The following is a 24,983-nucleotide window of genomic DNA, read 5'->3' as shown; positions in this document are numbered from 1 at the left end:
TTCTTACATCATAATCCCAGGCCAGTAAACCGTGGTTTGTTGGTCCCCAAATGATCTGTGTGGCCACACCTCCTTCCCTCATGTACCTGATGCCAGCACTTCTAGCCTAGCTTGTTGGAAACCACAGTTCCAACCACAGAGAAACCATGACTTTAAGCCCTGCTTAAAGACCAGGATATGAAATCAGTTTGTAAGCAGCTATTAAGCCATACGTTTCTCTAAACCTTGGTTGGTTTGTCTAACTTTGCTTTCCCCGTGTTTTTTGTATCTTGCCACGCATCAGGAATGACGTGGCCAGGTTCACACATAGCATCGAGTTATAAATGAAATGAACCGAGTGTCGTAATCCAACAAGAAACCATCAGGATTGTGGTTTTTTGGCAGTAAACAGTAATTCAGCCACTTGGCAGGGTTCACGTACAGCACGAAGCTATAGTTTAATAAACCACGGCTTGGCGTTATGTGTGAACCAAGCCAGAGGCAGTCTGATATTGAATGTAAGCAAGAATATATGGTAAAGACTCAAGCTGCTTGAGGAAATTAATCCTGAAAAGGGGATGAGTCAAAGCTTCAGAGGAAATTTAAATTACTTAAGTATTAAGAGATCACTCTGTAGCTTGGCCAGAATCCCCACCCATTGCAGCTCAGGTTAGGAAGTTGAAAAGGAGAGTTTTTCTCTTAGACATTTTGTTTGCTGAGAAAGCAGAATGTAGGGTGCTCTCAGCACACAAAATGCCTAAGAGAAAAACTCTCCTTTTCGACTTCCTAACCTGAGCTGCAGTGCTTCATTTTTCTAATGACACTTTGGGCTTGCAGTGCTCACTGCTCGTTCAATCCACAGGTCTACTTAAAATTTTCCATGCCAATAGTTTTATCTCTCTATAACCTCTCTGTTGCTGCAGCTGTGCTTTTTTTTTTTAAAGTAAAGTGCCTGGGAGGTAGCTGAATTCAGGTCAGGAAAATGGTAGACTGGGGTTAAGGGTAGCTTCTGGCTGTTTGAGGATTATGTGTTTGTATTTTAGATAAGCCCAAGCCACTGGGTCCTTTACAATAAGGCAAGTAGATAAAAATCCACAAAGTCCCTAAAATAACAATCCGTTAAAAACTCCTAACAAATCACAGAAGAGCAGTTACTAACAGAAACAGCAGCAATCAGAGTTTGCTTCCAGACACCCTCAAAAAAATATGCATCTTGGCTAGCCGTCTAAAACAAAGTGTTTACCTTTCCCACCTATATATGCTCCTGAGGCAGCTTACGGCAAATGATGTTTGCAGTGCACAGTTTACCACGAGAAAAAGCAACGTTAGATAGAGCAGTTGATAAAGCAGCTTAAAATCCTTCACAATTGGACGTTAACTTTCTTAACTGGCCAAGAAGATGGACAGATTCATACAGACTCTCTCGGGAGGTTGTGGACTCTCCTTCCATGGAGGTTTTTAAGCGGAGGTTGGGTGGCCATCTCGCCATGGATGCTTTAGTTGAGATTTTTGCATTGCAACGGGTTAGACTAGATGACCCTGGAGTCCCTTCCAGCTCTGCAATTCTACTGCTCTATTATTTAAGTGATCCTGAGAATATGCTTCTGAAAGAAGAGGCTAAAGATGCCGTAACAGCTGTACTGGGAGCTGGCAAGTTGCAAAAAGCTACCTAGCACTTGTTCATCCCCAAACAAACTCTCTCCTTTTTTTCCCCTTTCCTTTTCGTACAGAACCTCCCACTTTTGGAGAAAGGGTGCAGCAACTTGCGTAAGCAAATCCAAAACGCCAGGACCTTTGGCATCCCAGTCGTCGTAGCTGTCAATGCATTCAAGTAAGTAAGAGAGCTAAAAGTCCCTGCCTATCCATGCAGGAAAATAAAGCGGTAAAGGGGACTCGCACTACTTCAGACTGCTGTTTTGGAACTGCAATGAAATAGTAGCATATGATCGCAGGGCTGTTGTCACTTGGGGCTGCCGCTGAAGATGGTTCGGAAACTTCAGCTAGCGCTCAGCGTGGCAGGCAGGTGGTTAAAGAACATAGGGAGGTGGGATCTCTTAACACCAGTTCTGTCCCACTGGCTGCCACTTGGTTTCCAAACTGAACTCAAAGTGCTGCTTTTGACGTTTAATGCCCTGTATGGCTCAGGACGCCCCCATACCTAGAGGGTCCCCTTTTCCCATATGAACTTGTCTGGACAGTGCAATCAACATCTGAAACCCTTCTCAGCATCTTATCTCTTGAGTATGGAGATCTCTTGAGTATGGAGACAAGGTCTTCTGGATAACGGTCTGCCTCCCTGGCCCCATCTGTAAAATGGAGGTAATCATGCAGGATGGTGACAAGATAATGCACATGATATGCTTTGAATGCTGGAAAGCACCATTTATATGGGTATTATTATTATTGTTGTTTAGTGGTTTAGTCGTGTCCGACTCTTCGTGACTCCATGGACCAGAGCACGCCAGGCACTCCTGTCTTCCACTGCCTCCTGCAGTTTGGTCAAACTCATGCTGGTAGCTTCGAGAACACTGTCCAACCATCTCGTCTTCTGTCGTCCCCTTCTCCTTGTATCCTCCATCTTTCCCAGCATCAGGGTCTTTTCCAGGGAGTCTTCTCTTCTCATGAGGTGGCCATCCTACACAAAAGCAAGTGGACCCTCCCAGCTCTTACCTGGGGAGCTGCCCAGAGTGACTTGGACAACCGAGTCAGATGGGTGGGGTACAAACATTATTATTATTATTTTATTTTCCCGCAGCCAGTGTGAGAGACGCATATGAACTTTTCTCCAGTACAGTGGTACCTCGGGTTAAGAACTTAATTCGTTCTGGAGGTCCATTCTTAACCTTAAACTGTTCTTAACCTGAGGTACCGCTTTAGCTAACGGGGCCTCCCGCCACCGCCGCGCGATTTATGTTCTCATCCTGAAGTATTGGAATCTCAGCTTTAGGATATGTCCTTCCAGTGAGCGCTCAGGGCTGATTTCCTTAAGAATGGATAGGTTGGATCTTCTTGCAGTCCAAGGGACTCTCAAGAGTCTCCTCCAGCACCATAATTCAAAAGCACCAATTCTTTGGCGATCAGCCTTCTTTATGGTCCAGCTCTCACTTCCATACATCACTACTGGGAAAACCATAGCTTTAACTATACGGACCTTTGTTGGCAAGGTGATGTCTCTGCTTATTATTATTATTATTAACACCTCCCCCAGTGGTGCAGTGGCTCAGTGCAACCAGAAGGCTGGTGGTTCGAACCCACCCAGGGACGGCAATGCGCAGAATTCCAGCACTGCAGTGGGTTGGACTAGATGACCCTTGGGTCCCTTCCAACTCAACAATTCCTTGATATTAATAATAATAATAATAATAATACCAAGTAACATAGGAAAGGGTGCATTCAGATGAGGTGTTTCTCCTGATAAGGCCTTGGTGCTCCTGATACATCCAAAGGCAGGCATGGCCAAACTTGGCCCTCCAGCTGTTTTGGGACTACAACTCCCATGATCCCTAGCTAACTGGTCCAGTGGTCAGGGAAGATGGGAATTGTTGTCCCAAAACAGTTGGAGGGCCATGTTTGGCCGTGCCTGCGCTTAGGAAACCACCACGTATGGGTGACCAATTGAAAGGTGGCAAGCTAGCCGCACAATATCTTGTTTGTGAGCCCAAATTAAAGCTCTCCTGCTCCTCCCCGGTCCCCGCCCCTCCTTCCATGCCATCCGTGAGTCATCTTGCATGTGTCTTTCTTAAATGTGATCTGCATCCACATGAGATGTTGCTCTGAAGTGCATTTGAGAAATGTTCTGTGGCAGCTCTCTGCTCTCGTCTCGTTTTCAACCTTGAATAAAAGAAAATGCCTTCGCTAATCAGGCAGTGCTTTTTCATTCCTGCCAGCTGAATCGTGGGAGGTGGTGGTTGGGATGTCATGAAGATTAAGCACTTAATGGTTTTCAGTGAGCATTAATAGTCAAAATTAAATCTCCCTATGCTTCTCCCTCTATGGTTTACATCATCATTGGCTCAGTATAGTGATAGCATCTCTTAGGTAAAGCTCAAGACGCGGGTGGCACTGTGGTCTAAACCACTGAGCCTCTTGGGCTTGCTGATCAGAAGGTTGGTGGTTCGAACCCCTGCGATGGGGTGAGCTCTCGTTGCTCTATCCCAGCTCCTGCCAACCTAGCAGTTCAAAAGCACACCAGTGCAAGTAGATAAACAGGTACCGCTGTGGCAGGAAGGTAAACAGTGTTTCTATGCTCTCTGGTTTCCGTCATGGTGTTCTGTTGTGCCAGAAGTGACTTGGTCATGCTGGCCACGTGACCCGGAAAGCTTATTATTGTTTAGTCATGTCCGACTCTTTGTGACCCCATGGACCAGAGCACGCTAGGCCCTCCTGTCTTCCACTGCCTCCCGCAGTTTGGTCAAACTCATTTTGGTTGGTAGCTTCGAGAATACTGTCCAACCATCTTGTCCTCTGTCGTCCCTTCCAAATGCCTGCTCCCTTGGCCTGAGATTCTTATCTATCCTGATACCAAATAAAAGTAAAGGGTGTACAGGAAGAGGCACTGGATTTTCCTGCTGTTTGCTAAGCTGCATTGACCCAAGGAAAACCATCCACTTGTTTCCCCCAGTGATAACTCTCCGTCAATGGATATCTTTGCAGATCTGATACGGAGGCAGAGCTACAGCTGGTCATCCGGTTGGCTAAGGAAGTGGGCGCTTTTGATGCTGTGAAATGCACCCACTGGGCCGAAGCAGGGAGAGGAGCCGTGGCACTGGCCGAAGCTGTACAGAGAGCATCGCTGGCCCCCAGCAACTTCAAGTTTTTGTACAATGTGGAGGTAAGGCTTCTCACTGAACCCTGTGTGACTCCTCTTCCTCCTTTGGGACCTTCATTGAGTTATAATGCAGATAAAGGGAAGTTATTTTGAGGAAAGGAGTCTGCAGCTGGGCTAGCAATGATTCTGCTGCATGGGTGAGAAGCACAGGGATATAAGCAGCAGCTCCATCTCAGTGTCGCCTTCTCTGGCTGACAGCAGCTGTCCAGGGGGTCAGACAAGGGCCTCTCCTAGCCTTAAGATCCCAAGGACTGAACCATGCACTTTCTCCATATAAATTTTAAACCTTCCACTAAACTCAGGAATTGCACGTATTGAGTTTGCAAAAAGAAGAAAACAACACATGCAAACATATAGCTTATAAATTGCCAAAATGAGAGTTGTTCCGGCGAAAATGAATCTTGTTATTTTTACAGGAGCTTTTCACGTTACAAATCTTGCTCCTCCGATTTCCAGTACAGCTGTACCTTGGTTTTTGAAAAGCCTAATTCTCGAACGTTTTGGCTCCCAAACGCCACAAAACTGGAAGTGACTGTTCCGGTTTGCGAACTATTTTTGGAAGCTGAACGTCCAACAGGGCTTCTGCAGCTTCCCATTGGCTGCAGGAGCTTCCTGCAACCAATCAGAAGCCGCGCTTTGGTTTTCGAACATTTTGGAAGTTGAACGGACTTCCAGAACGGATTCCGTTCTGCTTCCAAGGTACGATTTATCTGTTCCACATTATTCACTTCTTCAGTTATACATCTTCAAAAATATATGTACATAATAAGCTCCCATCAATTACCAGTCTTCTGCATTCATAAACCCAAAGACCCTAGCCTTTGTTGCTCACCTATTTTAATAGTTATTTTTCCCCCCTAGAATTTTTCTTTAACTCTTTGGAGTAGGGAACCTTTGTCACTCTGGCTCTTGCTGCACTAAAGTTCCCAAATATCTGAGCCATTGGCCGTGCTTGCGGAGTCTGATGGGAGCTTGCAGTTCCACAGCATCTGGTTCCCCACACCTGCTCTGGGGGAAGATACAGATAAGCTTGTGGGAGACTTGGGAAAGACTGGCTGATGGGGTGTGTGAATGGCTTAGGGCCTCAAAATTATCATAAATGCTCTTCCAGGCTCTCTTTCCACGATTAGCCAAGCCAGGTACCCAGCAATCCCCTCTGTCTCTCTCAGGCTAAATCTAATTCCTTGCCCTTGAGTCAGCGGCATAATCAAATTGCTTTCTAATGTCCCTGGGAAGACACAGAATTTTTTGTTCCGAATGCCCAGAATCTGATTGGCATTCTCAAAGTGATGGCGAATAATGTGGTTGTGTGGTTTGTTTTTGAAAAAAGTGACTTAATGAATGATGGATGGCTTAAAAGGAAAATGAAGCTCGCTGGGCCAAGGTGTTCTGAGTTCCCTTCCACTGTTTCCTCCCTCCGCCTTGCAATGAATTTTGGTTCCCTCTGAGAAATGAAAGGCTCCCTTCCCCTTCCGCACGCCCCTTGCAACTCTCCTGGTGTTTCAACTGCACTTATGGGGCTTTTCTGAAGGCTTGACTGGTTAGTAAAGGTAAAGGACCCCTGACCATTAGGTCCAGTCGTAGCCGACTCTGGGGTTGCGGCGCTCATCTCGCTTTATTGGCCGAGGGAGCCGGCGTACAGCTTCCGGGTCTGTGGCCAGCATGACTAAGCCGCTTCTGGCGAACCAGAGCAGTGCACAGAAACGCCGTTTACCTTCCCACCTGAGCGGTACCTATTTATCTACTTGCACTTTGATGTGCTTTTGAACTGCTAGGTTGGCAGGTGCAGGGACCGAGCAACGGGAGCTCACCCCGTCACGGGGATTCGAACCGCCAACCTTCTGATCAACAAGTCCTAGGCTCTGTGGTTTAACCCGCAGCGCCACTCGCGTAAAAATAAGAATGCACACATGCACCTATGTATTTTAACGTTCTATATCCTCTCCAGTCTTACGGATACAGGAACCTGGCCTCTACTGAATCAGGACATTTATTTTACTTATTTTTTGAATTCCTACACCACCCTTGGTCAAAAAAGACCACAAGGCAATTTACAACATAGATCATAATAAACGTGTGTGTGTGTGTGTGTGTGTGTGTGTGTATCCATCCAATCAAAAAAGAAAGAAACTGTAATATAAATACGATGCATCATAATAAGCACATTGTCATACATGATACACAATGGGGCATAATATCTAATGAGCAATGCATGCTAAGCAGCAGTAACAGACACTGTCAACCCAGCAAATAAACATTTGGGGAACTTCGGGCCTAGCCCCCCCCCAAACAGCCCCCTAGGCCTCTCCACACATGCACCCCCTCTCCCCAGCTCAATCCCTCACAGACTCTGCTTTCCGCTCTTAAGCATTCTTGCCTGCCTGAGATGTCCTTTCGACTCTACCTTTTCGGTAGTGGTCCCCACCCTGTGGAACGCCCTCCCATCAGATGTCAAGGAAATAAGGAGCTATCCTATTTTTAAAAGACATCTGAAGGCAGTCCTGTTTAGGGAAGTTTGTAATATTTAATGCTGTATTGTTTTTAACACTTGATTGGGAGCCACCCAGAGCGGCTGGGGAAACTCAGCCAGATGGGCGAGGTATAAATAATAAATTTTAAATTGTTGTTGTCGTTTAGTCATGTCCGACTCTTCATGACCCCATGGACCAGAGCACACCAGGCACTTCTCTCTTCCACTGCCTCCCGCAGTTTGGTCAAACTCATGTTCGTAGCTTTGAGAACACTGTCCAACCATCTCGTCCTCTGTCGTCCCCTTCTCCTTGTGCCCTCCATCTTTCCCAACATCAGGGTCTTCTCTTCTCATGAGGTGGCCAAAGTATTGGAGCCTCAGCTTCAAGATCTGTCCTTCCAGTGAGCACTTAGGGCTGATTTCCTTCAGAATGGATAGGTTGGATCTTCTTGCAGTCCATGGGACTCTCAAGAGTCTCCTCCAGCACCATAATTCAAAAGCATCAATTCTTCGGCGATCAGCCTTCTTTATGGTCCAGCTCTCACATCCATACATCACTACTGGGAAAACCATAGCTTTAACTATACGGACCTTTGTTGGCAAGGTGATGTCTCTGCTTTTTAAGATGCTGTCTAGGTTTGTCATTGCTTTTAAAAGCAGGCGTCTTTTAATTTCGTGGCTGCTGTCACCATCTGCAGTGATCATGGAGCCCAACAAAGTAAAATCTCTCACTGCCTCCATTTAAATTTAAATTTAAAATACATATTATTAATCACGAACGCCAAAGGTGGGAATCTTCTTCGTTGCCTTTTGGGATCACTTTCCCAGTGTGGTGGTGTGGTTAAGAGCGGTAGTCTCGTAATCTGGAGAACCGGGTTCGAATCTCCGCTCCTCCACATGCAGCTGCTGGGTGACCTTGGTCTAGTCACACTTCTCTGAAGTCTCTCAGCCCCACTCACCTCACAGAGTGTTTGTTGTGGGGGAGGAAGGGAAAGGAGAATGTTAGCCGCTTTGAGACTCCTTAAAGGGAGTGAAAGGCGGGATATCAAATCCAAACTCTTCTTCTTCCTGTGGTGGGCGGGGCCAGAAGTGGGTGGAGCAAAGAATGTAAATTATTTACCTTTGCACAGTAAACTGGTTTCCACACACCCCTCTCCATCCCGATGGGCAAGAGAAATGAATTATCAAAGTTCAAGTCCAGCCAGGCAGAAGCACCCGAGGAGGGTGCAAGGCAGGACCAGTGAGAGGTGTGATCTAAGGAGAGGGGTGTGGCTTGGGGAGAGTACAAAGGGCCAAACAGAAAGGTCTGGAGGGCCACATCTGTGCCCTTGGCCTGAGGTTCCTCCCCATCCCCATCACTCAGGATAAGCCTTCCATTTTCTGGTGCAGCCCCTCGTCCGTAAGTTTTCTGCTTGGGAAAATGATGCGTTCATGTTGCTTTCAGATTACCATGATTGGCTACATTCCTTATTGATTTGGCATCCCATGGCGGTAGGAAAGGAATTGGACTGACTCTCTCTCCCCTCTCCCTTTCCTGTCTTTCTAGCTTCCAATTCTGGACAAGATAAGAATTATTGCACAGACGATCTACGGGGCAAAGGACATTGAACTGCTGCCAGAAGCAGAGCAGAAGATTCTTCTGTACACCAAGCAGGTATGCTAGCAAAACATCCTTGCAAAATTGGGCTCTTACCTTTGGATTTTTGTGTGTGCACATTCTGATTTTTCCTGCGCACGTCGCCTGAGTTGGTCAACAGCTACCAAGACTGTCTTAATTAATTTCTTAGGAAAGAATCCTAGAAAATTCTTCTTCAGAAAAAACAGGCTTCATTTTGGCATGTTGCCTATTCTTGCTTTCTCTCTCTCTGATATGATGCTGATAATTAGGGCTTACTCTTTTTATGAGCTTGTAAACTTAATTTGTATCTTCTCCTGTTTCAGTGGGATGTCATTCAGCTTTTCTTGACACCAAATTCAGACTGCCTTAGTTAAGGATGTTAACATTTTGTAGCTTGTATGTGCATTTGTAAATTTTGAAAAGAAGATTTGCCCTGTAAAAGCATTCCTTGCTAAAATTCCATAGGCCAATGATATGCAAAGCTGTTTGCACTTTATCATGTGCATGTCCATTTAAAAAGCATATTTGGAGTTTTTGCTAACGGCTGCTTACTCACCGCTCCTTAATAAACTAAAGTTACGGCACTCGCAGCTCCAGTTAAGTATCTCAGTTGAAACTTGGCTTCCAAATCGCTGGAATGAAATTGTTGTGTTGTTGTTGTTTTAGAAAGCCCAAGGTCCATATTGGCTCCTCGCAAAAGCACTTGCAATTAGCAAATTATCTTCATAGAACAGCAAATGGCAGCATTAGGGGGTCTTTTACTTTCCCTTTGGGGTAGCAGTGCTACTCCGTTGCAGCAGAAGGGTTTAGAGTTGCAGCCAGATTTAACAGTGCAATCCTATAACACAGGCAGAGGCAAACTCGGCCCTCCAGATGTTTTGGGACTACAATTCCCATCATCCCTGACCACGGTCCTGTTAGCTAGGGATCATGGGAGTTGTAGTCCCAAAACATCTGGAGGGCTGAGGGCTTGACAACCATATGTCAGGAGTGCTCTGATGGTGTTTCCTGCTTGGCAGGGGGTTGGACTCGATGGCCCTTGTGGTCTCTTCCAATTCTATGATTCTATGAGTTTGCCTATGCCTGCTATAACACATCTGCTCAAAAGTAAGTCTCCATTGAGTTAATGGGGACTACTTCCCGTTCAGTAGGTTTACAGCAGGCATAGGCAAACTCGGCCCTCCAGATGTTTTAAATCAAGGCACGACAGAGCTGAGTACACTTTATTTGAAGCAATTGCATAATGCTTTTCTGGCACGCTGTTCAAAAGTTGTCCTGCTCTTCCTTGTGGTCTCCTCAATCCATCATCCAGGGTTTTGGGAACCTGCCTATCTGCATGGCGAAAACCCACCTGTCGCTGTCTCACGACCCAGAACAGAAAGGGGTGCCCTCTGGTTTCATCCTGCCCATCAGAGACATCCGAGCCAGCGTGGGCGCAGGATTCTTGTATCCATTAGTAGGAACGGTAAGTGCTACATATTGAAAGCTTTGTTGTGTGGATTAAGTTGGAGTGGGTAGCAAACATGCAGAGCTGCCTTCGACCTTTTGTCTATGTAGCCTAGCACAGCCTTGACCAAACCTGGATTCCCAAATGCCGTTGGACTACAAATCCCATCATCCCCAGCCAGCTTGGCCAGTGACCAGGGATGATGGAGGTTGTAGTCCAGCAGCATCCGGGGACCCAAAGTTGAGGAAAGCTGGACTGGCAAAATGCTGTTTCCAGATGAAAAAGAGGGCTGGAGGGACTGTGAATCTCTGCAGTTTGTGTGGATCTCATTCTCTTCATGTTAGGCCATAAAGCGCCCCTTCTCGTTTAAAAAGCCCTAAACAGCCTCAGGCCTGTATACCCCAAGGAGTGTCTCCACCCCCATCATTCTCCCCAGACACTGAGGTCTAGCTCCAAAGGCCTTCTGGCAGTTCCCTCACAGCAAGGTGAGGTTACAGGGAACCAGGCAAAAGGGCCTTCTCGGTAGTGGCGCCCGCCCTGTGGAAGGCTGTCCCATCAGATGTCAATGAGATAAGTAGCTATCTGACTTTTAGAAGACATCTGAAGGCCGCTCTGTATGTTTCATGTTTTATTGTTTTTATATGTGTTGGACGCTGGGGTACAAACAAACAAACACCTGTTTTGTGTTGTGCAAGCTTACAAAGCAATTTTACTTTCAATGCTTTGTACATTAAGTCACTTTTGTTTTTTGTTTTTTTAAATCAATAAATATCCAGCACGCTGCATTAAACCTGCAGCCGAGTTACACACTTTCCTTATCCAGATTGACCTTCAATTATTTTATGGTGAATATTGCTGATTTGGGGTGAATATTGCTGATTTGTGACCAGGAGAGAGTTGAGGGAAGGAGCTCTCTTCTAAGATATGCTTGTTAGCCCAAGAAAAAAAATGTTCTCTGGTATAAATAGCAAAGCACATGTTGCAGGAATGTTCGGAAGACTAAAACATTTTGTCTCGTTTTGGCATCTCCAAATTTGGACGGCTTGGCTTTTAATTGAAATCCCCCAAGCATCTTACGCAAGTCTGCCTGTAGCACTAGATTCTTGCTGTTGTTTTTCCAGGCTCTCACAAAACCATATGGCATTAAAAAAAAAAGACTCTCAGGGGCTGGCAGCTTAAGGTGATGCTGCTTATGCTCAGGCGGAAGAGCCATAACTTATTGGCAGAAAGAGCCAGCTTTGAGGTCCTGGGTTCAGTCCTCAGGTTCAGTAGCAGGGGTTGCATAAATCCCTGTGCCTTTGGAGCACCATTGTCGGAATAGGCAGGACACTACAGGTGACTGAACTTTCTTGGCCTGAGGGACACATCACCCCTGGGAGGGGCAGGAACCCTGAACACGAGCGCTTGGCGATACCTGTTTTTCAGCATTGTGATATATCACCAGCCAAACATAGCAATATGGGTTAAGAACTTAATTCATTCTGGAGGTCTGTTCTTAACCTGAAACTAACAACAACAACAACAATAATAATAATTTATTATTTATATCCCGCCCATCTGGCCGGGCCTCCCCAGCCACTCTGGGCGGCTTCCAACACAATATTAAAATACAGTAATGCATCAAACATTAAAAGCTTCCCTAAACAGGGCTGCCTTCACATGTCTTCTAAAAGTCTGGTAGTTGTTGTTCTCTTTGACATCTGGTGGGAGGGCGTTCCACAGGGCGGGCGCCACTACCAAGAAGGCCCTCTGCCTGGTTCCCTGTAACTTGGCTTCTCGCAGCGAGGGAACCGCCAGAAGGCCCTTGGTGCTGGACCTCAGCATCCGGGCAGAACGATGGGGGTGGAGATGTTCCTTCAGGTATACTGGGCCGAGGCCGTTCTTAACCTGAGGTACCACTTTAGCTAATGGGGCCTCGCACCACCGCCGCGTGATTTCTGTTCTCATCCTGAAGCAAAGTTCTTAACCCGAGGTACTATTTCTGGGTTAGCGGAGTCTGTAACCTGAAGCATCTGTAAGTACCACTGTATACTGATACATCACAATGTCTGAAAGAAAGATGGAACTATGTAGAGGCATTAGCTGGCTTCATGGTTTTTCCTGCATCACAATTTTTACCAGCGCCTGCGCTTGTGATTCGCTGGAGTCAATGGAGAGCTGAGCAGGCAGAGAGAAGCATTGGCTGGCTTTGCGGTTTTTCCCACATTGTGATTTTTGCAAAGTACACACACACACACACACACACACACCATAATTCACAATATATTGCCAGGTCAAAAATTATGAAACTGATATCACAATAAGGACTTCAAACCAGTTTTGGACAATATATTGCCCAGCCCTACTGTAGGTGTGATTACTCCTGGCAAGATGTCATGGACTGGCTGGTTGCAGAGGAATGGTGGGAGGAACCAGCCAGGGAACCCCCAAGGGAATGAAGCTCAGAGCCTGGGAATTGGTGGTGGGACGACGATGAGTGGTCAGAGGGAGAAGAGGGAGCAGACTGGGAGGAGGAGGAGGTTTGGAAGCTGAAGAGGTAACAGGGTTTAGTGAGCAGGAAGAGTCTGGGGCAGAGAGCAGTGCAGACTCTGAGGCTGAAGCAGAGGCTGGAGGAGAGGGGGACCAAAAGGCAGAGTGAAGACAGGCTGCTGAAGAATCCAGGGAGTCCCCACTTCCTGCTGCGACCAGCTCCACTCCCTCCTTAGTCTCCAAGAACGCACAGAGCAATGAAAAGAGTGGGGCAGAGATGAATTGTGTGCAGCTGCAGTTTGAGACTGTGTGGGGAGTCAAGGAGCCTTAGGGGTGGAAAGATGGGGACATCCAGGCCTTGCAACTGCATCATCGGGGCAAGACCTCCTGAAAAGCATTGCTGAAACCACTAGGCCCGAGCTGCAGTTTGTTTCCCTCAGTAACTATTTACTTGAGTGCTTTATTGTTTTTGCTGACAACCTACGCCTGACACAAGCCACTCAAAAACCAAAGACTTGTTCTGGCAGTCTTGGGAGCACCGGTTGATGTCGGCCAGAGGGGAGGGGGTGCGCTCAGGGGGTTGAATTTGGTCTTTGACTCCACCGACGTTCTCTTTCAAACTGCATCCCAGAATAAGCACACGTCAGCCAACGAGGCCATTAGCATAATCTTTATGCTTAACATTATTAAAACCCACTCGCTCAGCGCAGTGTCGTTGCTCCCATTAACATCTCTTCAAAACGCTAAGATTATAAGGAGCCCTGCGGGTCGGAGCTGGTTTTGTCGCCGGGCTGGTGGAGGAAGCCTTGTATTATGGTCTGCATGGCACAAGCCTGCAGTCCCCTCCCTCCCTGACTGTTTGCAACCTCCCCAGAGAGCGCCAAACACTCGTCTCTTTCTCACTTTTGTGGAAACATAGCCCTACCAGCTGTGGGAGTGGAAACGAGAGAATGGATGTATTATGCTCCCCTGTACTTCAGATCAGAGGTGCACAGCGAAGGCAGCATTTGTTCCTTCTACCCTGTGACAACCGCCCACTCACCCTGCAAAGCTCAGGAACAGAATAAGCACCAGAGGCCTATTGAACGCAGCATCCTGCGGCCAGCCCAAAGTCCTTGAGATGCCCCACAAGGAGAACAGAACCGCCCTAGGCCTCTCCTGTTGCAGCAGCTGGAATTCAGAAGCATCAGTGCCTCTAATCCCGCAGGGAGCAGTCATGATCCTGACTAGTAGCTACGGATATAGTCTTCTCCTCCATGAATTTATCTCAATTCCCTTCTAAAGCCTTTTTCAGCACCACATCTTGTTGTAGTAAGGAACAAGTGGACTGGGAAGATTGTGCCTGGAAGGCTATTGGTATAGATTATTTTGCTCTGGTTGAATTTATTTGGGTGTGTGGGATAGGAGGGTGTTTTTTTTAAAGCAGTATTTTCAGAGTTGCATCATGTTCTCTCCATCTCCCACAGCAGAATGGGATGGTAGAAACTTGAGCTGATGGAACATATTGCTGTGGTCTGCAAACGGGCGGTGCAATTGATTCTCTCTGTCCCCAGTCTAGAGAAGATAAGGAGACTGTTCATCTCAGGGTTGTGGGTTTGAGCCTCATGTTGGGCAACAAGATTCCTGCATTGCAGAGGGTTGGACTAGATGACCCTCGTGGTCCCTTCCAACTCTACAATTCTATGATTCTAGTGAGCTCTGTGGTTCAACAATGTGAGGAAGTCTTTTTCTTTTTCCTGTCCTGAATTTGCCGTCACCATATGGCTTCGTTGAATGACCCTGGCCTCTAAGAAGAGTGGGGGAAAATAATGTATTTCATCCACTTTTTCTACACTGTACATTACATTATATACCTCTATTGTGTGTCCTAACTTACTTTTTTCTAAACTATAAAGTCCTAAATATTTTAGTCTTTCCTCGTAATGGATTGATGCAGTCTCCTGGTCATTTGGTTCCCCTTTTCCAGCTCTACAATACTCTTTTTAGAGGCACAGCAGCTAGTACTGTAAACAATATTCCCTTTTTTGTAATTTTTTTATTTATATTTTTCCATTACAGTTTTTTAACATTTCATTGAATAGAACTATATATTCATAATCTTTAACTTCCCTCCCCGCCCCTTCCATTGTTCTCTTTATTTACCCATCACAACTGCATATTCTAATGACCCCATATGTTCACATTCTCTCCCTTGTAAACAGTATTTCTCATACTGTCCTGGTCTGAGACATCACTCACTATTATATATTTTTGTTGTTGCTATGGAAGGGGCAACGCAGGCCTCTTGAGCAACAGAAATGCAAAAGTGACTCGATTTATGAACACCTTTGAGAGCCAGTGTGGTGTAGTGGTTAAGAGCGGTAGTCTCGTAATCTGGGGAACCGGGTTCGTGTCCCCGCTCCTCCACATGCAGCTGCTGGGTGACCTTGGGCCAGTCACACTTCTTTGAAGTCTCTCAGCCCCACTCACCTCACAGAGTGTTTGTTGTGGGGGAGGAAGGGAAAGGAGATTGTTAGCCGCTTTGAGACTCCTGAAGGGGAGTGAAAGGCAGGATATCAAATCCAAACTCCTCCTCTTCTTCTTCTTCTTCTTCTTCTTCTTCTTCTTCTTCTTCTTCTTCTTCTTCTTCTTTCCCCTCCCTGTGCCCATTAAAATATTTGTGCTATAAGAAGAGCAAGGCTGTGGGAAAGGGTGGACACTGGCTTTGAATGGACGGGTCTGAAAGTAGCAGGTGCAAAACGTAAAGGACGGCTTAAATCTCCATCTTTTCTTGCTGATTGTCAGCCCGTGGGTGTTTCTGATGGGCTTGTACCAATGTGAATAAACATCATCTCTCCCTGCTTTTTTAAAGTTCTGTTATGTAAAGTTCTTTAAGAGAAGGGAGAAAGATCTGGACACATACTATGTAGACAGAGAGAGAGCATGCACATGGTAGAAATTTTGTGCAAGAAAAGTCATTTTTCCGGGCTACCCAAATCTTGTAATGCAATCCTAGCCATGTTGTTTTCAGAATTAAGTCCCAGCGTATTCAGTGGGGCTTTCTTCCGGGAAAGTGTGTTTTGAATTGCAGGCGAAGGTCGTCCCACCCACAGTGAACAGAGTTCTGCAAGCAGCTTGCTGTATAAGGCAAGGGCATCTTGAAGGTGAAGCAGGGGGGAAAAATCCTGCTTCTCTTGCTCAAGATTAAGCAACCCTTCCCAGCATGTTCTGATCGAACAGCGCTAGAGAGTTATAAATCCAAAAAAGGGGGGGAAGGGGGAATAGGAAGCCTCTTGCACAGAGAATTTGCTTCTTCTTTGTTGCCATACCTGCTTATTTTCTTGAGCAAATGGTTAAGCCAGGCATTAAATGGCTTTGCTGGTCCGCAAGCCCTGCTACGGCCGACTCCTTTGAGCAGATTTACAGCCCTTTGTATGCTGGTCGCTGCTTATGTCTGCAGCTGGGTGAACGTCCCTAACCTCTATTAACCTGCCATGTCTGCTGCCTGCAGATGTACCCATTCAGCACTGACGCCGAAATCCCAGCCGAAAAGGCAAGTGTTAAGACCTTGTAAATGGAGTTGTAGACAAGGCTCACTTATTCTGGGTGGGAAGAGCAAGTAGCTTGAAAGCTCATGCCGTAATAGATGTATTAGTCTCTAAGGCCCCATCTCATCTCCTGGTTGAATCCATACATTCCCCCAACCCTCCTCTTTGCAATCAAAGGAGGTTAACAAGACTAGCAAAAAGAAAAAGGAAAAACATACACTATTTAGAATTCATTCCCATAATGTTCTGGGGAGCCAGATGGGAGCCATTTTCAGAGTGTAATAGGTTTGCTTTGTGGGTTGTTGGGGTTTGGTCTGGTTTTTAATCAGAAATGCTGCTTGCTAGAAATCTTCTCGTCTTTTCTTGTTTTTTAAATACACGGGTTAATCTTTAAAAAATGTCTCTCGCGAGCCTGGGTCACCTGCAGAAAGAATATCACTGATTAAGGGTTATGATCCCTTGTGTGTGAAGCGAGCCTTCTAAAGAGCTGCATAAAAATGTACCGTTGCTTCAGAAGTAATCTTAGCAGGGGGGGGGTGGAAATACGTCAGCCAATTTATAGCTCTCTCTTGCTTTAAGACTCTGCTGCCTGCATGGCCCACCAGCCAGGATTAAGATATTGGAAGCGGGGGCTCATGTCTCAGCTAAACTTGGAGCTTTCTTTCGCAGTGCTGAGCAGGAAATTCTCCATCCACCTAATTGAGCTCTCTGCAAAATGGGAGAAAGAGTGGTGGAAATCTTTTTCTCTCTTTTTGAAAGAAAGAAAGAAAGAAAGAAAGAAAGAAAGAAAGACGAATCGGAAACGTGATTAAGGTTCATCACCTAATGCCTGGTGTGGGAAAAGTGAGTGGGGATTCTTTTCATTCTCCCTTCTCCAAACTACAAGGTCATTCCATGAAACTGCATGGTGGGCGATCAAAGCAGAAAACAGCGTCTTCCTCACACAGTAAAATTGCAGAGCTGGAAGGGACCCCAGCTGTCCTGTGTGAGTGTCTGGAGGCAGTTGGAGGATGGATGGCAGCTAACAGATTGAGGTTGAATCCTGACAAAACAGAAGTACTGTTTTTGAGGGACAGGAGGCGGGCGGGCGTGGAGGACTTCCTGGTCCTGAATGGGGTAACTGTGCCCCTGAAGGACCAACGTGCACAGCCTGAAGTCATTTTGGACTCACAGCTGTCCATGGAGGCGCAGGTCAATTCTGTGTCCAGGGCAGCTGTCTTACCAGCTCCATCTGGTACACAGGCTGAGACCCTACCTGCCTGTGGACTGTCTCGCCAGAGTGGTGCATGCTCTGGTTCTCTCTCACTTGGACTACTGCAACATGCTCTACGTGGGGCTACCTTTGAAGGTGACCCGGAAACTACAACTAATCCAGAATGCGGCAACTAGACTGGGGACTGGGAGCGGCCGCTGAGACCACATAACACCGGTCTTGAAAGACCTACATTGGCTCCCAGTACGTTTCCGAGCACAATTCAAAGTGTTGGTGCTGACCTTTAAAGCCCTAAACGGCCTTGGCCCAGTATACCTGAAGGAGTGTCTCCACCCCCATCATTCTACCCGGACACTGGGTTCCCTCACTGCGAGAAGCCAAGTTACAGGGAACCAGGCAGAGGGCCTTCTCGGTAGTGGCACCCGCCCTGTGGAACGCCCTCCCACCAGATGTCAAAGAGAAGAAGAACTACCAGACTTTTAGATGACACCTGAAGGCAGCCCTGTTTAGGGAAGCTTTTAATGTTTAATGCAATACTGTATTTTAATATTGTGTTGAAAGCCGCCCAGAGTGGCTGGGGAAGCCCAGCCAGATGGGCAGGGTATAAATTATTCATAGAATCATAGAGTTGGAAGAGACCACAAGGGCCATCGAGTCCAACCCCCTGCCAATCATCATCATCATCTAGTTCAACCCCCTGCAATGCAGGAATCCTGCTCACAGCCATCCCTGGGTCAGTGTGTAGTTTAACTATGGAATTTGCTTCCACAATTTGCTTCCACAACGGATTTTTAGAAGACATCTGAAGGCAGCCCTGTTCAGGGAAGCTTTTAACGTCAGGACCCGCCCATAGTGGCTGTGGCAACCCAGTCAGATGGGTAGCATACCACTACTACTACTACTACTACTACTACTACTACTAATAATAATAATAATAATAGATTCAGGTAGGTAGCCGTGTTGGTCTGACACAGCCAACATAAAAAAATAAAAATAAATTGTCCAATAGCACCTTAGAAACCAACAAAGTTTGTTCTGGGTATAAGCTTTCGTGCGCATGCACACTTCTTCAGATACACAATAATAACAATAGTTATTAATCAGGGTTCGGATTTGAACATTAGCAACCCACAAAGACCACAGGCTCAAGATTGCAGCTGAAACGAATCTATACGTTTACTAGTGCTTCATTCAAAGCGTACTGTTGCCTTCTCGTGAACTTTGAAGCCAAACTCGAAGCAATGAGCTTTCCTCTCGTACTTTCCCAAAGAGCCCCACTGACAACAGCAGGGGCCTGTTTGCAGCAACCAAGAGAGCAGCTGGCGTTTTGGATGGGGGGCTTTTTGTCTGGGATGCCAAAGAACTAGCAGGCAGATGGAATTAACTTTCTTAATTCCTCCCATACCTCCTTTCTGGTAGAGGCTTGAGTTAAGTTGTGGGTGAACATATCAGACGACACAGCGATTCTTCAAACAGCTCTTGTTTATTCATAGGCCAGAACAGAACTGAACTGAAGGGTTCAGCCAGCCTGCTTATATAGAGCTCCACTAGAACACAACAGTAACCATTTTCTGTAACTATCCAATCACTGAACGTCACTTTCAATCCCTTATTTGCATATGTGGACCTGAGTGAAACCTATCTACAGTATCCTCCTTCTGGCCCAGGGTGAGAACTTCAGTACATAACAGCTTTGCTGGAAAGAAGATCCCAGCTTTGCTCCCCTGTCCCTTTCTCCCTTTCTCCTTGTGAAGCCACAGGGCAAATGTCAGCTGTACCAGTGGCAATCCTGCCTGGGAAGAGAGGTGCCAAGTTTTTCAGTTGTCTAGCCAGCAGGAAGAGGGTTGAAATGCCTTTGCCTTGGTGGTCTGCTTCCTGCTGGTAATAGGACTTTGGCTTCAAGCTGGTCCACTGACATGACCCAGATCCAGCAAGGAAGCTCTTAATGTTCTTTGCTCCTGTTTCCAGCTCCAGTTCTGATATTTGTTCAGTTCGTTACAGTTGATTTTTTCCCTTTTAATTCCTTCCAGATGAGCACAATGCCGGGACTTCCAACTAGGCCTTGTTTCTATGACATTGACCTGGACCCAGCAACTGGAGAAGTGACCGGCCTGTTCTAAAATGAACTGACAATCCAAAGTGAGTGCTTCATTGCTCGCTATCCTGCAGGACTCCTTGCTTGCAACTGCTGGCTTTTTCCCAGCTCTGCAATCACGCCTGGTCCCACCATTCACTCTTCCCTGAAATAGCGTGGAAGCCTTTTTCCCATCATGCAGTTCCCTATTCCATGCGACGGTCACCTCCAGGCTTGACTACTGTAACTCGCTCTACGCGGGGCTGCCCTTGAAGCTGTCCCAGAAACTCCAGCGGGTGCAGAATGCTGCAGCGAGGCTCCTCACGGGGTCTCTGCCATGGGAGCATATTCACCCAGTGCTTTTCCAGCTGCACTGGCTCCCGGTGGAGTACAAGGTCAGATTTAAGGTACTGCTTTTGACCTTTAAAGCCCTTCACGGCCTAGGACCCTCGTACCTACGGGACCGCCTCTCCCGGTATGCCCCATGGAGGCCCTTAAGGTCCATAAATAGCAACACCCTAGAGGTTCCGGGCCCTAAGGAAGTTAGATTAGCCTCAACCAGAGCCAGGGCCTTTTCAGCACTGGCTCCGGTCTGGTGGAACGCTCTGCCTCATGAGACCAGGGCCCTGCAGGATCTGATTTCTTTCCACAGGGCCTGTAAGACAGAGTTGTTCCACCTGGCCTTTGGCTTGGAGCCAATTTGATTCCCTCCCTCTCTTTCTTTTTTCTTTTCCTTTCTCCTCCTGCGATGAGGCTACATTTTAATATTTTAATGTTTCAATATTTTAATGTTGTATTTTAATTTTGTTTTTAAGTTGTAATCATTCAACTTGTTTTTATTATTGCTTGTTAGCTGCCCTGAGCCCGGCTTTGGCTGGGGAGGGCGGGGTATAAATTATTATTATTATTATTATTATTATTATTATTATTATTATTATTCTGCAATCCCAGGAACATGCATGTGAAAGAACTACATAGTTGTTTGACCTACATAGCTCTAGAGAGCTGCAGTTGGCCATCTATTTTCTGCATTTTTCATCATGGCTTGCAATGCTGAGGACTAGTGACATGATTTCTTTTCTTTTTGTAGGTATCCAAGCAATGCCAGTTTGGCGAAACCTGAAGAAGGTACCTCAAGGGGACACTAGGAAGCCTTTGGAAACAAATTAGCCTGTGGCATTTTTTAAAAAAAAATAATAATCTGTAATACTGTATTTTTAATTAGGTTGTCTACTTTTTAGTCACTACAGGTGAAAGTCTGCATCATGTTAAATGCAAAGGGTGATCATCAGAATTAGTCATATTCAGGAGTAGATCTATGGACTTAAATCCATTAATTTCAGAGGGCCTACTCTGGCTAATGTTGCATATCACCCAGAAACCTTTTAAAATGGGTTCAAAACGTGGTTTTAAACAGTCAGTGAAAAGCAATATGCGGTTTTAACTATGGTAGCAAACTTATTAAAGACGTTTTAATTGATTAATCACATGAGTTTTGATCTATGCAGTATGCATATGGGTAAACGGAATATTTCTAAGCAAAAGGTAGTATTTTCTTTGTTAGTAGATTGTATGTGTTGTCTTTGGCAATATCAAAGAAGCATTCTTTTGAAAAGAGATGCTAGAGAAGGCTTCTTTTAGAACGGTGTTTGCCTTCTGCGCTTTTTATATTCGCAATACTTTGTTAAAAAATCTGCCCAGCTAATTGGAGGAGATCCTTTTTGGGTTGGTTAAAAAAAAAATGTGATCATGTAATCCTAACTGATTAATCAATTCAAACACTGCAGCCCTAGCATCCTCTATTAGTGCCTAATGTACAAAAGTGTGTTTTTAACGTCTTAAATCTTTGGTGTAATTATGAATGCTAGTACATTCCCATGGAATGGGGCAGGCAACTCTGCACATATCCCCAAGCTGCACAGCCCGTTCTGAAATCAGCAAGGCAATGCACAATGGCAGAAGCACGCAGGCGGTAAGCCAGGTTCAATCCCTTCGGTTAAAAGAATCTCTGGAGGCAGGCCTAAGAAACTCCGGTGCCTGAGACCTTGAGTTCTTGCTTCTCATCGTAGGCCGGGGTCATCCAGTGCGGTGCCTTCCAAATGAAGGATGAACTACGACTCCCATAAACCCTGGCCATAGGCCATTGCTGGTCGGGATTCATGGGCATTGGAGGCCAGCAAAAATCTGGAGGGCGCTGCATTGCCTAAGTTGTTAGTAGACAGTGCCTGCTAGTCACGATGGTCGTATACTACCTCCAGGATCAGAGACGGTATGATTGTTGAACGCCAACTGCTGGAAAACAACACTAGGGGAGTGCCGTCATCCACGTATCCTTCTGGAGGAGTTCCCACTAAGGCATCTGGTTGGCCACTGTGGCCAAACAGACCAGCATTCTGACGGTGCAACGGGTGCTTTGCATGGTCTGTTGTTGTTGTTGTTTAGTCATGTCCGACTCTTCGTGACCCCATGGACCAGAGCACGCCAGGCACTCCTGTCTTCCACTGCCTCCCGCAGTTTGGTGAAACTCATGTTTGTAGCTTCGAGAACACCATCCAACCATCTCGTCCTCTGTCAGCCCCTTCTCCTTGTGCCCTCCATCTTTCCCAACATCAGGGCTTTTCCAGGAAATCTTCTCATGAGGTGGCCAAAGTATTGGAGCCTCAGCTTCAGGATCTGTCCTTCCAGTGACCACTCAGGGCTGATTTCCTTCAGAATGGAGAGGTTGGATCTTCTTGCAGTCCATGGGACTCTCAAGAGTCTCTTCCAGCACCATAATTCCAAAGCATCAATTCTTTGGCAATCAGCCTTCTTTATGGTCCAGCTCTCACCTCCGTACATCACTACTGGGAAAACCATAGCTTTAACTATACGGACCTTTGTCAGCAAGGTGATGTCTCTGCTTTGCATGCTCACATCAGTTTAAATGGCCTTCATCTCCTGTTCGGAAGCAGTCGACTCTCCTAATGCAGGCTTGCAAATATATGATCAGCCAGTCTGAATGCGCGGATGGGGGCCCATCAGGTAGCTTGATCAACCTCCCTTTTTATTTAGTAGTCTTTGGGATGCAGCAAAAAAATAAAATAGAGGACAATTGACGAGCAGGTTGGTGGCATTGTGTTTGGCTCAGCGGGCGAGAAGTGGTCTATTCTGAGATGTGTAGCTAGTTTAAATGATACAGGGAAGTGGGTGGATGATTGTGTTCCCTCTAGCGACAGCTTCCCACGCAGTGGAGCAGAGCTGCCCATCACTTGAGCAATGCTTCCTTGGGTAGCTGCTTGGTTTACTTGCTTGCACACACACCTGTCTGAGTGTATGTTTGCTTTTGTGCACCCATGAACAGAGCCTGTCTTCCTCATAGCAACTGGAGAAAGGAAAACTTCAAAGCCAAACTCTGTTTAACTTCTTCCGCTTTTGCACTGCTTGGGAATTCATTTAACAAGCATCTTAGTTTTCCCGTCAGGGATTGGGACTTGGCACATGTTCAGCGCAGGCCGCAACCAAATAGGTCATCTTGTCGCTTGGATGCCAGCCAGCCATTGTAGCAAATTGCCCAGATCTCTTGGGATCCCTATGTTGCCCTCACTGTGTGTTGGTTCTAAGTATACTTTTCCCTGTGGGTGCTTGATGTCTGCACGCTGCACCTTTTAAAGTCCTGCTGTGTTTTCATTTTGCATTGCTTCAAAGGCTCTGCTTGTTATAGTTGTTCCGTTCCTGGTTTCATTCCAGATCTGGAGTTTATTTACGCCTACCCTAATCATTGTCAGACAACAAGGATGGCTGGGAACAATGTGGACTTGTACGGTCAAACCTTGATGGCTTCTCGGGTGATTGCAGAGGCATCTGCTGCAGTAAGACACCTGGTTTGCCCAGGATGTTCCCTTACACTGGGAATGTACAAAATACCTGAATACCTCTCCTTTGAGTCCTTTTCTGACTCTCAGTCGTGCAACTCTGACAAAAGAAATTAGAGGTGATGGATAGGAAACTTTCCTTGCTCCATGCTTCTCTCTTATTTCATAAAAGGACAAAGTTCTTGGTTTTGCATGCAGAAAAATATCCCAGGTTCCATCCACAGGTAGGGCTGGGAGAAAAAACCCTTTTCTGAAACCCTAAAGAGCCACTGTCAATCAACATAGACAATTCTGAGCCAGATGGACTGGGTCTGTATTAGGCAACTTCCTATGTTCCTGTGGGTTTTTAAAAACATATTTTTAAATTAATTTTGAATATATGAATATACAATCAGCTTCAGTTCCCCAACCCAATAACAACCCCAGCTACGTACAGTTGCATTAGTGACAATAAAGTAAAACATGGACTCGATGGCTGCCAATTTATAAAGTGCTATTTCACAGGCTCCCATGTGTCTTGGGTGGTTCATATGCTTGTTTTTTCTTGGTTGGAAATGAAATAATTCCTGTGGTTTTTATGATGGGCTTATCCTGTTTGAAGTCCAGATCCTGACCTCCAAGAGAGACCCAAATTGGCCAGTGCTCTTTCCATCTCCGTCAGCATCGCTTAAGAGAAATTTGCGTGCAGCCCTGATTTTTCTTCTTTTCCAGAATCCAAAGTCCAAAAATCCAACTCCAAAGGCTTCAGTGCTCCTTGCTGGGCACCTCTTTCTATTTGTGGGGAGACTGGATCTCCCACATAAGACCTCAAGGATGGGACTTTCCTCCCGCTTTGCCTTTTTAATAGTTCCCTGGTGTTCACTGCCCAACCTTTATTTCTTTTGTGCAACATTCATGTTTCTGTTCAAGTGATCAAACAAGATGCAAAAGCTGTTTCAAATAAGGTTTGTCACACACACACACAGAGGAACATCCTCTTTCCTCTCCCCCAAAAGATATATTACTTCCTAATGTGAAAATGCAATTGTTGCCAGACTTGTAATTAACACAAATAAACTGCTACATCTTTGAAAAGCTCTCAGGTACTTGATGAATGTGCTGTGATTAATGTAGAGGAACTTGTTTTTATTATGAGTTCAAGAACTGTTTTGGACAAGAGCTCTGGTTACTGGAAATGGATTATAAATGCTGCAATATTTGCATCTGCAATGCACCAACATGGATGGGTTTAAACCAGGGTCCTGTGTCTCTGGAAAGGGGAAGGGGAAATGTTCACTTATGGAAGGAAATTCTAAGGCCCGACATATAGTCAACTGGATTTTGATGTATATCTGAGCTGTTTTCATTACCTCTGTGCCATCACCCTTCATTCAAAGAGATCAAGGGCATACTACTTCTCATTGAAACTCTTATTAAAGCCTTCAGTTTAACTTAACCCTTATACTCCTTACCTCCTCAACCCCTACTGGAAAAAAACCTGATTTCAGTTTAGATTATTCTGTAGTTT

The 24,983-nt window shown here is 45.9% G+C and overlaps 1 protein-coding gene across 2 annotated transcripts in view; it reads left to right on the top strand.

Annotated features, from left to right (window-relative positions):
* The window catches only part of MTHFD1 (methylenetetrahydrofolate dehydrogenase, cyclohydrolase and formyltetrahydrofolate synthetase 1), a 72,512-nt gene extending 47,962 nt beyond the window's left edge, over positions 1 to 24,550 (top strand). The window contains exons 23-29 of one of the 2 annotated variants that reach the window (XR_014547726.1): positions 1,710 to 1,810; positions 4,633 to 4,810; positions 8,824 to 8,931; positions 10,208 to 10,360; positions 19,582 to 19,690; positions 20,716 to 22,274; positions 23,352 to 24,550. Coding sequence is in view for 1 of the 2 variants with exons in the window: in XM_083612025.1 (XP_083468151.1) it covers positions 1,710 to 1,810; positions 4,633 to 4,810; positions 8,824 to 8,931; positions 10,208 to 10,360; positions 19,582 to 19,671 (630 nt within the window). In the remaining variant the exon portion in view is untranslated. Of the gene's footprint in view, positions 1 to 1,709; positions 1,811 to 4,632; positions 4,811 to 8,823; positions 8,932 to 10,207; positions 10,361 to 19,581; positions 19,691 to 20,715 lie in introns of both variants that reach the window. The other variant, XM_083612025.1, reaches the window with a different exon arrangement.
* Positions 24,551 to 24,983: the final 433 nt, after the last annotated feature.

Source organism: Podarcis filfolensis, assembly GCF_964270895.1.
Source record: "Podarcis filfolensis genome assembly, chromosome: 1".
Classification (NCBI taxonomy): domain Eukaryota; kingdom Metazoa; phylum Chordata; class Lepidosauria; order Squamata; family Lacertidae; genus Podarcis; species Podarcis filfolensis.
Note: the sequence above shows the minus strand (reverse complement) of the source record. Positions and strands in the feature narration are given on the sequence as shown.